The 15973-nt window shown below is 46.0% G+C and overlaps 1 protein-coding gene across 15 annotated transcripts in view; it reads right to left on the bottom strand.

Annotated features, from left to right (window-relative positions):
• BLTP1 (bridge-like lipid transfer protein family member 1) overlaps window positions 1-15973 on the bottom strand; it is a 2102388-nt gene that overhangs the window by 982893 nt on the left and 1103522 nt on the right. For all 15 annotated transcript variants that reach the window (XM_078676841.1, XM_078676840.1, XM_078676839.1 and 12 more), the window contains one exon: window positions 5433-5671. In XM_078676841.1, the coding sequence (XP_078532967.1) occupies window positions 5433-5671 (239 nt within the window). The remainder of the gene's footprint in view (window positions 1-5432; window positions 5672-15973) is intronic.

The following is a 15973-nucleotide window of genomic DNA, read 5'->3' on the forward strand; positions in this document are numbered from 1 at the left end:
TGCACTCCCTCTGGCACAGCCCACCGGTCAAGTCTCTAAGCAGGGCGGCGGGGGGCCCCCGGTATGAAACAATCAGGTCAAAGTCTCTGTGGTGTGGCCATTGTGCTCCCAGCCTCCCTCAACAGCTCACCTCGCTCTTCCCTGCGGTTCAACGGTGCTCGCCGATCCTTCTTCCCTCCGGCGGCCTCTTTAAGTGCACCGATCAGGGACTCCTCTCAGCGGCGGCCCCAGCCCTTGGGCAGCTATGCTCTTTGCCAATCACGGGTCGCTCCTTATCTTGAAACACCGTCACCCAGGTAGAGTCGGTCACCCTTCGTGTTGCGCCATTCACCGGGGTGACTCAGGGTCCTCCCCCGCCGCACTCACATCTCCGCAATGTCCGGGACACCCCACCGGTGTCAGTCACTTTCCTTTTTTTTTTTTTTTTAAATATATCTTTGTTTTCACACAATGAAAAGAGAATACAAAACAGTGCATCATTCTGTACCTTACATTGAAACAATGTATGACATCTCCACAGGGTCAGTCACTTTCCATGGGCAGACGTGCACGCCCACGACCTCCTCTGCGTGCCTCCGCATCTCGGTGCTGTCGTCTGTCACACCCCGTTGCAGGGGTCCCAACCCACAACGGAGGTCGACAAAGGAATCAGTAAGATCCATGAGGTGGTGGGTGGCGGAACGACACCGGTCCGATAGGACAGCGCCATTTTGTCTGCGACCCAGGCTTCGTGTTCCCTTGAGTTTCTCGCCGTTACAGCGCAATCTTCGGCGGCACGGTTCCGTCAATGCACGAACCTTAACTTCTTGCACCTTTTCCGTGAATTGCAGCACAAAATTGTATAGATGTGCCAAGGATTAGTTCAGGATCACTTGTCGGCCGTCAGAGCGCTGGTCGGACGTGTCGAGCCCGCCATGCTACTGACCACGCCCCCTCAACTTTGAATAGTTAACCTGAAGACCCGAGGCCTCTGCATAAAGCTAAAGGAGACAGTGGTAACATAGGCTGGTCTCCTCAGGTTTGGAGAGGAATAAGAGGACATTCTCTGCAAATAGTGCAAAGTGGTCATCATGTCCTGTGACTCATACCCCTCCCTGCATCTGTGCATCTCTGTGAATGAGCCAGGCCAAGGGCTTGATTACAAGGGCAAAAAGGAGGGGGGACAGGGGCAACCCTGTCTAGTGCCCTGAGAAATAGGGAACAGGTCAGGGATCACACCATTAATCTGCACTCGTGCAGTGGGGTTGGAATAAAGCAATCTGACATAGCCACAGAACAAGGCCCCATACCTGCCTTCTGCAGACCCTGAGAAAGGTAAGTCCAGTGTAACATGTCAAATGTGATCTCAAAGTCTATTAATAACAGGGCCACAGAAGGCGTCAGAAGATGCTAGCAGGCCAATGTAACATGGAGTGGTCTGAGGTAGTACTTTGTGCCCCAAGGTAGCATGAATCTATACTGATCTGGGTGTATGAGAGTTTTGAGAGTCGCTTTCAGGCGTGCAGCTAGTATTGTGGCAAAAAGCTTAATTTCTCCATTAATGAGTGAGATGGGTCGGTATGCCGCACAGACATTGGGCAGGGAGCTCAATTTTGGAATGCCAAGTTCCTGTGAAAAATGAACAACTTCGGCGGCTTCATTGTAGAGGGCAAGCAGGTGTGGGGAAAGGGTCTCCCTGCATTTTCAATAGCACTTAGTAGGGCACCCTACAGGACCACAATATTACATTTCTTAAGGCACTTAAAAAGAATTGTATACAGTTTTTCACCGAACAATAGGGCACACCGAAATAACATTTTATTAATATTATCGAGATAATGTAACTAATTGTAGCCCACTTACAATGAACATATTAGATACCTCCTGCTTGGTGTGTGTCTTTTCCTTAATAATTTGTCTCCATTGCAGTACATCAAAAACTGCTACACAGAGCAGCTAAAGCTGCTGAACTTCACATATTAAGGTTCTAAACATTAGAGCCTGGAAGGGGGCTTGATCCTATTAGACTAGACCTATGGTTGCACGAATCCCAGGCAACGATACAAGATCAATACAGTCCTACGAATATGAATATAAACCTAAGGTAGCAGCTCATCATTCTTATTTTGCAGCACTAGCAACATTGTATCTCACACATTCATATAAGGGGAGGCTGAGACCTTTTTTGCATTAATATCAAGAAACTCACTTCCATTGTAGTGCTTCCACTCAACCACATAACCATTCTGGAGATTGTCCTATATGCCACAAATTGCCTCACCAGTAAACCCACAGGGCCATAAAGCTTGTCGAATGGCGTTGGTAATCATTCAGCAATGCCCTCAATGCATTAATTCCCACCTTCTGCCAATGTGACAGCTGCTTTGGTTGCTATTCGCTTAAATTCCGAATACCACCACAGAGGAAAAGCCTGGACATAGGCCAGTGCCTCCTTAATATGGAATAAACACTACTTCCAAAAATGAATTGCTACCAACAAAAGGCAATACTATATCTGTACAGGTCATTTATGACAACACCATTGGGACCAAATTGTTTAAGGCCCACAATAACAGTCTACGGTTAAAATGCAGTTTAGCCCTGTGTTTAACTGTAACATTCTGCATTCTTTACAAAACTCAACATTGTTAACCATATCCTCCAAAACTGATGCAATCTTGTTTTTTTTATAACAATCTTTATTGCCTTTTAAATGCATCTCAGTCACTTCTCCATCATCCTTACAGGTGGACACCTCACATTCTCAATCTCAATATATCTTGTTGTATGTATTGCATATACATAATCATTAGAAATGTTTCAGTATTGTTCCGAGTTCTATCATGCCCATTCGATTTATACTTATAGGCTCTTCTATTCAGTGCCTAGGTTCCCTCCCTCCCCAGTCCCCCCCAACAAGTCAACTGGGACTAAACCATCCCCCGCTGCACTGCTGTCTCCTATTGACGCCTGATGAGCCCTAGTGATCACATCCACTGTTCCTTGTGTTGTGTGTCTGTGTTACTCTGTCGGCTCCTTTCCGGGCCTATTCCCTCACAGTTCTAAGGTTGCTAAGTGTCCTTGCACCATGGCACCTGTGCTGTTACTTCCACCCCCCCCCCACCCGTTCTGCCTCTGGGGGCTCCCTTGCCCTAATGGTCTCTCAGGAGTGGTGGCCAGCCACAGACTCGGTCATCGCTCCTCATTTCTTCCAGCAATACTTCCTAAGCCTGAGCTTTTCCCGACTTGGCCATGGCCTTTTTCTCATGTCTGAGCAAGATTCTGCTCTAGCACCCCGCCCATTTCACCAACTCTGGCTTCCATCTATGGACGCTAAGGCCGTTCGGCGGCTTCCATCTGATAGTGATTTCCCAATTTGCTAGTATGAAGGCGAGGTCCTTAAACTTGTCCGTGGTCTTAGTCTTGGCTGTGTGTGGGAAGATGTTGGCCAGGATGTGCGCTGGTGTACATGGGACTCCTCACTCTGTTATCCTAGCTGTTTCCCTTGTTACTTCCTGATAATATTGCATCAGGGACTGACAGTTCCATATCATATGAATAAAAGTCGCCCCACGTTCTTTACACCTTGGGCATGCAACATCCTCTCTATGAAAGAACCAGTTAATACGTTCCGGTTTTATGTATGCTCGGTGAAGCATGTAGAGGCTAATTAGGCTAAAGTGTACATTTCTGGATATCTTATTTGACGGTACTAGTATACTCTCCCAGTCCTTATCTTCCAGTGGCCTGCCTGTGTCCTCTACCCACTGATGTCTCAACCGGTCCAGTGGCTGAACAGAGTTCCGTCCCATGGCCCTGTACAGGCATGCAACAGCTTTTATTGCCCCCCCCCTCCCTTCCCTGCTAGGCCTATGTATTCGCAGATGGCATGTCGTGGCAGTTCAGTCGTAAACGTACCCCAGTGTCGCCATAGTGCCACCGTGACTGCCCTGCGAAATAGAAAGTGCCCCTGTGGGATGTCCCAGTCTGTACTGAACTCGTTAAAGTGGGAGTAGCTCCCAGTCCCGGTATAGATCTCCCACTTTCTTGGCTCATGCCTGTGCCCAGTCATCTGGAAGAGGTGTGGCGCAGCGGCCAGGGTGCCTGACTCGGGACTACGGGGGTTCTGGGTTCGATCCCCGGCAGCAGGTTAGCCCAGCACCATGTGACTCCGGGCAATAGCTCGCTTATTCTTCCCGAGGGCCCCCAGCGCCAGGACACCACTTCGGAGGTAGCTGTGCACTATACAAATACTGGTATTTCATTTCATATATCGCCCTCCATTGCACCCCATGTGGATGTGCCCCCAGAAGCGCCATTGGCCATTCCGGTGAGTATGGACGTCATGCCCTAGTCTTCAGTAGGCACCTGCCTCAACATTGGCTTATCACTTTGTGTTCGTTGCTTTGGACATGCTGTGGTTTCACAGTCGCCAGCAGGGTGCGGCGCACACTCAACCTATCGGGGTAAAGGGGGGCGCCCCCCTGTCCGGTGTCAGGCTCCCTGCAGTCCCGACAGTGCTCCAAACTCTTCCATTATATTCTTTGCCCCCCCGCAGCTCTCCCTCTGCGTGTTTTAGGAAGAGCAGAAGATCATCAGCGTATAACGCTATGTGGTGCATCTGCCCCCCAACTGGAGTCCTCCATATTCTCCCCTGGATCGCGCCCTGCACGCTAGTGGTTTCACAGCCAGTGGACACAGCAATAGGGAGAGGGGACACCCTTGGCGTGTGCCTCTCTCCACCTGATACTGCTCCGATATTGTGCGTCCTGTGATGAAATCTTGTTGTTTACATATTCTTAAAGACTTCATGCTCTTACATATTGTTTAATTATCCAAAAAAGGATTGTTTGTGCGGTCAATGGAGGTTTAAGTGGACAATTGCATACTTGTTTAGGAAAAATCAATAATTTGGAGTTTAATAGATTAATATCGCATAATTATATTGATCCTAATTAGCTACTGCCATTATCTCTCTCACATATTGAGTATCATTGCCATTGAAGGTTAGCCTAATTTTTTACATATTTTTAAGACGAAACATTTACTCAAATTCTTCTCTAGGAAACAGCAGGTACCATTTTCGCTTCTCAAGCAATGTTCTGCCTCAAAACCAAAAGCAGTCTTATACATCATACTGAGGTGACTTAGTTCATTTTCTTGACTTTACTCCTAGTCATTCTTGTTTAAAAATGAAGGACTTCAAATCAGAAACTTTAGCACTGTTGAGATTAAAGAAATCAATTTTTCAGAAGGGGCTTAGAGACAACTGCTTGTGTCGTCATAAGGGAAATATGCCACTGTCTTCCAAGGCTTATTTCTACAAACAAATGATTCACTTATTGACATCAAGTTAAGAAACTACTACACCTAGTTAAAGTTATGTACTGATTCTCTTTTATTAAGTTTGGGATTATCATGTATATTGTTTTTGCAAAATTTTGCATAGTTACCTGTCATGCCATGACTCTTCATCTTTTCCATCTTATATTCAGCTTTTAATGAAGGCAGGAGAGCAGCTCCAATAGCAATACCATCTATCATGGCACTGAACTTAAGTACAATTGGCTTCTTTTCTAAGCCTTCTGGAAGTGGAGGAAACTCTGTAGTTTCAATGGGAGTTTGGTTAACACTTGTTGGAGTCTTTTCAGCAAGCTTTGGGGGTGTTGTGTCCTCTTTCGGAGGCTGTACACTGAAAAGACAAAAATGTGCAACAAAAACACTAAGAATGTTTCTTTTTCTATGCCTCACTTTGATGCTGTGCAATCAGGTGACTTATTTAGTAGTATAAATCTACTACAGTTGAGGACATCTAACTCACTTGCAATATGCTATCTCCAAAGCTTTATTCCAAGGAAAACCATACAGACTAACTTTGCCCCTCTACCACAAAATGATACGGTCTCTAAAAAATGGCTTTGCTCGTTCCTACAGAAAACACAATATAATATTAACATTTCCTTGACAAAAGAAAAGGAGCATGTTATTTACCTTGTAAGCATCTATTCATAGAGTGTAGTGCTGCAGATTCACATGCTAAGCACATTCCTGTTATCTAGTGTTGAGCCCTGACTTTACAACTTGTTTTTATCGCACATTGTTGCTGTTGTGATGTCGGGACTCCTCCTGTTTCAGTGAGAGTGCAAGCTCAACTGCTCTATTGTTAGATTGTTAATTTGATAACCTGCCATCATGGCGAGTAAGGATGGAGCTAGTGAAGATAGATAAAGGATTGATAATTATATGTGTAAGGCTAAAATATATATACATATATGGATATAGCAGATTTACACATGGAATCTAATACCAGAGAATGCCTGCCAGGAAGGCGGGAGGGTGCATGTGAATCTGCAGTACTACATGCTATGAACAAATGCTTACAAAGTAAGTAACATAATCCATTTGTGGCATACGTTGGTTGCAGATACACATGCTATGCTTAGAGTGTATAGCAGTTTTTCTCCAGTGGTGGCCTCAGGCTTCAGATGGTGCAGATGTGTGGAATAAAGTTCTTAACACTGTGACTAACAAGAGCTTGTTGTATTCCTTGGACATTAAAATACTAGTGTTTAGTACAAGTATGTAGATTAGTTCATGTAGCTGCCTTACAAATATCAGCTAAAGGAATGTTCCCTAAAAAGCCAACAGAAGCACTATCCTTCTAGTAGAATGTGCTTGCTGAACTGAAGATAATGTACATTTGGCTTTTATGCAACATATCTGTAGGCATTTTTCTATCCATCACACAATTCCTGCTTTCGAAATTGCGTTTCCTTTTCTAGGGCTGAAAAAAACAACAAATAACTATTGTGTTTTCCTAAAAGATTTAGTCCTATTATTGTAACACATTAATGCCCTTTTAATATCAAGTGTGTGAAGTGCCCGTTCTACAACAACTGTCCTTGGTTTTGGAAAAAACACCCATGGAAGTCAAGTGTTTGATTTAAGTGAAAAGGGGTTATGGACTTTTGGAAGAAACGTTGGATTTGTCAATAGTCATACCTCTTCTTGGAAAACGTGAAAGTACGGTTCTTCTATTGTGAGGGCCTGCATATCACTAACTCTTCTTAATGATATGATAGCTATTAGAAAAGCAACCTTCCACGACAGGAACTGTTGTGGGCAGGAATACAAAGGCTCAAAAGTTGTGGACATCAGTCCTGTAAGTACCGCATTTAAATTCCATGGTGGGACCGGCTGCTTGTAGAGAAATTATTCTTCCAAGGCCTTCCATGAAAGCTTTAATGACTGGTATACGGAAAAGAGACTGATGCTTTTGATTTTGCAGGTATGCTGCAATTGCAGCATGGTGCAGTCGTACGGACGTGTATGCTAGCCTTTATTTTTGTTAGTGAGCCATTCAGTAATGGACAAACCTAATCCATTGAGCTGCATAGAAGGCTCTAGTTGTTGGATGCCTTGCCTCTTTAAGAATGTCCATACACTCTGGAGGCAGCTGTAAGCATTCAAATTGTAAGACTTCAGGAGGCAAATTGCGAGGTTGCGTTGTTTGGGATTTGGATGCCTGACTCTGCCCCCACTGTGACTTAGGTCTGTAGTGTTGGGAAGCCTCTTGTGGGGTACTACAGATAATTCCAGAAGTGTTGTGCACCAGAGGGGTTGCGCCAAGGTGGGAGCCACTAGAATTATCTTGGGAAATGTCTGTCTGAGTTTCCTTACTAGAAAAGGAATGAGAGGGAGAGGCAGAAAAGTCTACCCAAACATTCCTGACAAATTCCTCCATAGTACATTGCCTATGTATTGTGGGTGGTAGTGCCTGGAGGCAAAGCTTTGGCATTTTGCATTTTATGCGGTGGCAAACAGGGCTATGTCCGGCATCCCCCAATGGTGGAAGTAGCGGTGGGGGACTTGGGGGTGGAGTTCCCACTCTAGGACTTATTGCTGCAAACTGCTGAACAGGTCTGCCCCAAAATTCTCTACTCCTGGGAGATATTCTGCTGAAAGGTAGATGTGATGGTGCAGAGCCCAATACCAAATCTCCTGCACTAAGCGAGGCAACTATATCGAATGTGTGCCCCTCTGCTTCTATATGTGATACATTGCTGATGTGTTGTCTGTTCGGAGAAGAAAAACTTTCTGAATTGCACTAGTGAATAAGGGTTCTTGTGCTCATTATTGTGCTATGAGTTCTAGTACATTGATGTGCAGAGTTTGTTGTTAATCTGTTGATGAACCCTGGAACATCATGTCCTCCATATGCACTCCCAGCCCTAGGCACTAAAAGTAATGCATCTGTGGTAATTGTCACTTGTGGGATTGGATCCAAAAAAGGTCTGCCCTTGAGAAGATTGTCTGTGCTCCACCACTGCAATGACCGATGGAACGTGGGCGAAATCAACACTAGATCCCCTAAACTGCCCTCTGCTTGTGATCAGACACTCTTGTGAGAGACGCATGTGAAGCCAGACATGCGGCACAATTGCTAAATAGAACACCATCATGCCCAAGAGACCCATTGCTACCCTGTCTGCTAGATAAAGATGTGGCTGAATAGAGCTAGTTGGCTCCAGAGCTTGAGAACCCTCCAGTCTGTGTGATACACTTTGGTTGTAACAGAATTCGAAGTTGTTCTCAGATGTATTTGTATCTGAGGAGGTTGTAAGTGGGACTTTATTGCACTGAATGTGAAACCCAAAGTGTGTAACAAGTTTATGGTCATCTCTGCATCCTGCAGGCACTTCTGTCTGCTTGAACTCTATTAGCCAATCGTCCAGGTATGGAAGACATGAATGTTGTGTCTCCTAAAATGAGCTGCTACAAAGGCCAGTCATTTAGTAAAGACTCTTGATGCTGTTGTCACCCTGAAAGGAAACACATTGAACTAGTAATGACGTCCACTTAAAACAAACCTAAGGTAAAAGCGATGTATTGGATACATGAGGATGTGAAAGTAAGCATCCTTCAAGTCGAGTGTCGCCATGAAGTGGCCTTCTTGAAGCAGTGGGGTAGCATATTGTAGTCTTACCTCATGGAAGTGTTCCGATAATATGTATTGATTGAGATGCTGGAGATCCAGTATTGGTCTCAGTGTTCCATCCATCTAGGGTATTCAGTATAGGGAATGAACGCCTGTTCCAAGGTGTTCTTTTGGAAATGCCTTTATGGCATCATTCGACAGCAGAGCTTTCACCTCCTTAAGAAGGTGAAGGTGTGCGTGGTAGCATGTTTGGGGGCTGTGATGTGAGTTCTAGGCAGTATTCGTGCTGAATGATGGACAGGACCCTTTGGCAGATGTTATTTAAGGCCAAAGGTGGGGAAATCTCTGCTGTATTCCCCCGACAGGTGTGTGATCAGGGGGTAGTTGTGGCGAGTCACTGTTTAGAGGTAGTAGGTCCATTTCCGGGAGTACCTTTCCCTCTTTGACTGCCCCCCGTGTATCCATCCTCTGTAGTAGCTCCTAGCACTTTGCTGGTGGCATACTTGTTGTGGTTTCACGTAGGGCTAGGTGTGAGTGGTGGAGGTCTTGGATGCCCCCCTGCCCTGAAACCTACAAAAGAACTGCTGCCTGGGTGTTATGGACTGCAACACCCTCATGGATTTTGCAGTCTGTGTCATTTTAATTTTTTCAAATTAAGTATCCACCCTTGGCCCAAAGAGGTGCTCCCCCATTAAAAGAGACTTTTACGAGATGTTGCTAAATTTCTGGTTTAAATCCAGATATGTGCAGCCAAGCATATCTGCGTAGTATAAGAGAGGAATTAATTCCTTGTACAGCGGTATCCATGCTATCCAGGGTGCACCGAATAGTTGCTTTGGAGATTTGTCTGCCCTCGGAAATTAATTACTCTGCCCTTTGTTTACACTTATCTGGGAAATGCTGTAACAGTTCCTCCATGTCATCCTAGATAGCCCTGCTGTACTGCAAGAGTTGGCCCAGTGAAATGGATATGCATCAATGATTGGCATGACCTACTGCGACACGTTTGCCTGCCCGATCTATACGCTTAGACAACCATAGAAAGCTCTCTAAGTGGTAGCTGTGGAGAGCAGCCTTCAGGCTTAGTCTAGAAGGAGTGTTAAGCAGTTTTTTTTTACCAGAACTAATCATGTGGTGTAGGTCAAATAAAAAATAGCCACTCAGTGTAGTTATAAAAATAGGTATATTTATTATATATATTCACTAACACATTGTTATATCTCCTAACCCAAGATATGAGCACAATATTTAAAAAATAAACAGGTAAGTAAGCACAAATACACAGTGGTTTCCAGGCGAAGACCAAACCATATACTAAAGAAGTGGCAAGCGAACTGCGACCGAAGTGGAGACCTGACCCAGAAGACTCCGAAGAGCTGGGGACCCAAGGAACCACCCACGGTAAGTCCAAGGAACCCCACTGAGGCTGTGTGCAGAGTGGAAACACAGCTACATACTCAATGCAAGTCAACGGGGAAGTGGCGGTTGCAGTTTTGCAGAAGAAGGACCCTTCCCAGTGGACCCTGAAGAAACCCAGTGGAAGATGGAAGGTTAGAAAGTCACCCCACCCGTGGATACCCCAGGAAACCGCCTTAGACCACAATGGAGGACTTCAGAGAAGATGCCGCTGGCGAAGAAGGTGAAAGAGCCCAGTGGAATCCAATGATGGATTCTTGAAGAGACATACCTGCAAGCAGAGGAGACAGGGTCTATGCTACTCGGGAGTGACCAGGAGGCACGGAAGACCAATGAGCAACAATGACAGAAGATGCAGGAGAGTTGACGGTGTTCTTGTTGCTGCAGCAGTTAAGACCAGGCGATGCTGTGGAAGAGCAGGATCCATTCACGAGCCGTCCCACATCGGAAGTCCAGAACCACGGGTTCGGTGTGAGCGCCAACAAGCCTTGGCAGCAGAAACAGACATGGAAAACGAAGAAGGTGCAGTGTTGGGATCAGCAAGGTCCAAGGGAATCACCAAATGCAGAAGAGTCAGAGCAGGCCCAGAAGAAGCAGGGGAGCCCTCTGAAGCCAAAGAAGACCCACAATCCGAAGGCATAGAAGTCGCAAGAGGACATCGAACAGCTCACCAAGGATGCAGACCCACAGTGCAGAGGATGCGGTGAGGCCGAAGATCGTGGCCGGACACGGTGAGAAGACAGTGCAGCCCTCGAGGGAGTTGCAGAACCACCACCAGTGTTGCTGAGCCTTTCGGAATCCATGTGACCTCAGGAGCAGCAGACCGGTCAGCTTTGTTGCATTGCCTGTAGATGCTGGGGAGTGACTCCTTCACTCCAAGGGATATTACTTCAGGTGTCTCTGATATCCACAGGTTGGAGAAGAACCTGGATGAAGCACAGGCACAGATGATGCAGAAGACCGGAAGGACGACGAGACCAAGAGTAGCAGGAATCCTCCTTGATGCAGACTCAGTTTCAGTTCCAGGTCCAAAAAAGTCCAAGGTGCCTAGATGGTTGAAGTGGAAATAGTTTCGGATCCTAAACTTGTCCCACAACGAATTGGAAGTACCCTAAGGAAAGGGTTGGGACGATTCAAGGGTCCCTTCCAGAGGAGGGGCTGGATAGAGGGGAGGATACTCCCATATCCTTTGTCCGGTTTTGCACCAGAGCGGGAGCCAATGGCTCTCTGTACAGGTTCCAACTGGAGTACACAAGGAGGGTACCAAATGTGCCCTTGATTTGGGATTGATATAGAGCATGGCTATCCTATGGCTTACCCGCGCTGACGATGAGAGCTATAAAGAAAGACAGAGCCCATTGGTGTTTTAAAGGAAATAGCCACGTCTTCAGTTTTTTTCTGAATGCCAGTTCATTTTACAGCCCTCTTATGTCCGGAGGTAGCTCATTCCACAGTTTTAGAATCAGATGTGAAATGGATCTGCCTTCCCATCTGGATTTTTTAATTCTGGTGGTACGGAGGAGGTGTGAACGGGAGGACCTTAGTAGCCTAATAGGGGCATTTGCAGAAATCAGATATCTGAGTTTTTCTGGGCCTTTATTGTTTACTGCCCTGTGAGCGATGCAAAGGGATTTGAACTTTACTCTCGCAACGATTGGTAGCCAATGTAGTTGTTTGCGGGATTCTCTTGCTGACGTATGTTTATGGAGTTTGAGCAGGAGCCTAGCCGCTGCGTTCTGCGCGTCTGGATCACATACTTAGGTGAGCCCAATTAGAGAGAGTTCCCATAGTCCAGACGGGAGAATATCAAAGACTGCAGGATGGTTTTTCTAAGCTGCTCTGGGATAAGTTCCAGTATCTTTCTGAGCATTCCCAGAAGTCAGAAGCGGATACCTGACAATTTGTTAGCCTGTTGGTTCACTGAGAGGGAGCTATCCAGCCAGATGCCTACATTTTTTACCACTGGTTTAGGAACCGGTGGGTCTCCCATGCAGTTATTCAGTGGCCTGGGAATGGCCCTGTTGCAGAGAATCATGGGTTTGGTCTTTTCGACGTTCATTTTTAGGTAACTGTTTGACATCCAGTGGGCAAGTTTGTTCAGGCAGGGACCCAACTGAATGTTACCTTGGTTGTGATCTTGGGACAAAGAAACGATCAAGTGGGTGTCGTCAGCATACGATACGCCTAAGATGCCCAATCTCCTGCATGATGGTGGCAAGCTGTCTACCATATATATTAAATAGAGGGAGGAGCCCTGTGGCACTCCAAATTTTATAGGCAGGCTATCTGAGAGACAGTCCTGGTCCATCACTTGGAGAGATCGGTCGTCCAGAAAGGAGCCTAGCCACTCCATGGCTTTGTCCCGGATATCTATTTCCCTCAATCTGTTTTTTAGTATGACGTGATTGACTGTATCAAAATGCTGCACTAAGATCAAGCAATGTGATAGAGGCTGACCCCCTCTTCCAAGTAGTCTGGTGGTGCTGGCAAGCACCCCCACCCCAGCCCAATACACTTAGTCCTATCTGGGAGGTGGTCACAGGAAACCTATTGTTCTACTTTTCCCTGCTCGAGCTCAACTCAGCAGCAAGAGGGCAGAATTGTGCCTGTGGTCGGCGGCAGCAGCACTAGCTTGCTGAATGGCTGGTACTGGAAATACAGGGGGGATCCTACGTCCAACACTGGATTCAGTGTTGGGGTAGGAATCCAGCATGTTTGATACCAACCATGACTTATTTCGGTGCAGCCAATATATAGTTAGACATCTCGTAATGGACTTGATGTCCATTGTATGTATAAAATGGCTGACTTCACTTACAAAGCCGGGAGAATCGACTCCTGGGTTTGTAGGAGGTGTCCTGCTCATGCAGGACACCCTCAAACATAACCTTGCACCCTGCCTTCAGGACTGAAAGGTCTCCCTTAGGGGTGACATAGGTTTTAAGTGCAGTGACCTCAGATATAAGAAAAACCTATATCTGTTGTGAGTAGTGTTAGCACCAGCTCACACCGGCTGCAATGGCAGGCCTGCAGTCACAGTTTGAGTGGTCTCTTATGGGTGGCATAATACATGCTGCAGCCATGAGAGACCCTTATGCCGTGTACTTTAGCACCATATATTAGGGACTTAGAAAGGTACAGCAGTAGCCAATTTGGAAGGTACCAAAGTACTTACCATAGTCCAATTTAGGGAGAGAGCACAGTGACTGTGTTCCTGATTAGCAGGATCCCAGTCAGACTAGTCCAAAACACACTGACACCAGGCAAAAAGTGGGGGTAACCATGCCTGAAGGATCATACCTTCCTACACCCTATCATTGGTAAATATTTAACTCCGTTTCGGACAGCGTCTCCACTAAAAAGTCACCTTCCTCCTCTGTGGTGTGCATCTGAACTTTTTGATAGTCAGCCGTGCGCTGTAGACCACTAAGATAGGAAGTAGTATTATCTGGTCGAGATGCCTTGACCGGGGACAGCACATCAATGTCTGGGTCTGGTGGAAAAAACATCAAATGCGTTCAAAAGGTCTGGACTATCTGGGGTCACTCTCTGCAAGTCATTGTCATGAGAATAGTGCTCTCTGTGTCTATGTCGCTTGAGTGCGGTGAAATTGGTGACATCAATTGTGGTGAAATATCCAGAAGCCTAGCGATACCAAAGGGGATGATGTACGGAGCGTTTGAGCAAATCAAACAGTCACCCCCAGTCATATGATTTGGGTTAAATCCATCATCAGTCTTTAGCTCACTCCACCACTTCAGTTCAGACATGGCCATATGCAAATCAGTCTGACCCTGTGCCTCATGGCAACAGTCCAGCCCGAACTGCCAAGCCATGTCTTCCCTGGACCGGAAACAAGCATCCTGGGACCGGTTTCGGGTTCATAATCCTTATCAGCCAGGCTACCTTGAATCCAGTGGCAAAGTGAGCAAGGGACCCACGTCTGGGCATACCCTGCCAACTTAGGGCAAACAAAGCGATACCAAAGGGGGCTGGTTGCCTTTTCTTCCATAGTCTTTTTCTTTAGAGGCAGAGGTTGAGCAATGTCCTGCCTCGTCCTTTTATGACTAATTTAAAAAAAAAAAAAATGTACCGATTCCAAAAGAATTTTTCTGTTCATTAGTCCTTGAAAGTTCTCAAAGAGATTGCCCTTTGCATCCGGGTAGCCTGTGCTTTGGGCTTTGTGATGTGGCAAGTTTCTTTATGTCTGATGCTCCTGTGGTATTATGAAGGCAACAGTGGTCCCTTACAAATAATAATGCTTAATCAATATATATAGACAAAGTCTTTGCTATATTTGAAAACGACATGCCAAGCCGGGCACAGGTCTAGGTATTTACTTTTCAGTCAATGTAAAACATGAATAACACACAATATACAAGACAGGGCACAAGCCTGTACCCAGTCAATCACACAAGAAATATCAGTACAGGGAACAAATAAAAGGAACAAATAAAAGGGCTTAGGCAAAAGCTTAACATTCTGTAAACTTGTTAATCGCACAGTTTTGATTGTAAAATAGAACAATATTAACACCTTCACACTTTTAAAGGACAAATAAATCATTCCATGTGTGTAAGGTGCTCATAGTTGTCGACGGCGTTTCGATCAGTTTAACACATTCTGCGGATCTCATCAGGACATTTAATGTACGCCAAATAGTAAAGCAGCCTCATTTGCCAAGAGGGAAGCCAAGGGGTTCAATCAAGGCTTATTGTGTACCCAATCACAAGAATTTCCGGGCGGGCTGTTGCTCTGACCTGCTGGGGTCAGCTTGGGTTTGATTCCGGTTAGCAATGTGCTTGTGTAAGCCTGAAGAAGGGCCAAGGTTTGGCCAGTCAAAGAACGTCAGGAGGACCACAATCGGGAACGTTAAGCTTTTGCCTAAGCCCTTTTGTTTGTTCCCTTTAATTGTTCTCTGTCCTGATATTTCTTGTGTGATTGACTGGGTACAGGCTTGTGCCCTGGCTTGTATATTGTGTGGTATTCATGTTTTACATTGACTGAAAAGTAAATACCTAGACCTCTGCCCGGCTGGGCATGTCGTTTTCAAATATAGCAACAACTTCATCTATATTTATTGATTAAGCATTATTATTTGTAAGGGACCACTGTTGCCTTAATAATATTGACTCCCAAGGGACTTTTCTGGGTTCCCTTGTTGTTTTCAAAAAATGATGCTCCTGTGGAGCCAAAGCCATTGCTGTCAGAGTTTCTGGTGCTGATGGCTTTTCAGGAGTGAACGTATTTCTAGTAGACTCTGACGACTTTGCCGTCACCAAAGCGGTATGCATCGGCGATGGCTTGTTCGGCACAGAGGACTTTGCAGGCATCAATGACTTTGTTAGCACTGAATGCTGCATTTCGCTTTGCCAGGTGTGTGTCCCCTCCACTTTTGCTCTGGAGGCCCTGAGCCTGATTAGGATCAACTCCATCATCATCCTGTCTCGGGTCCGATGGGTATTCTATGTGCCAACCAGAAGGCTGTGGTGCAGTAAGGCCGTGATGAGTGAGCGTTGGAAGTAATTGTGTGGTTTAAGTGTGGGTCTGGTGATCCTGGGTACTCACTGCCTTTGGAGTAGTCTTCCTGGGCCCAGAGGTCATAGTAGTGGGCTTGTCTAGGAGTTTCAGGGGTGGCGG

Source organism: Lissotriton helveticus, chromosome 2_1, assembly GCF_964261635.1.
Source record: "Lissotriton helveticus chromosome 2_1, aLisHel1.1, whole genome shotgun sequence".
Classification (NCBI taxonomy): Eukaryota; Metazoa; Chordata; class Amphibia; order Caudata; family Salamandridae; genus Lissotriton; species Lissotriton helveticus.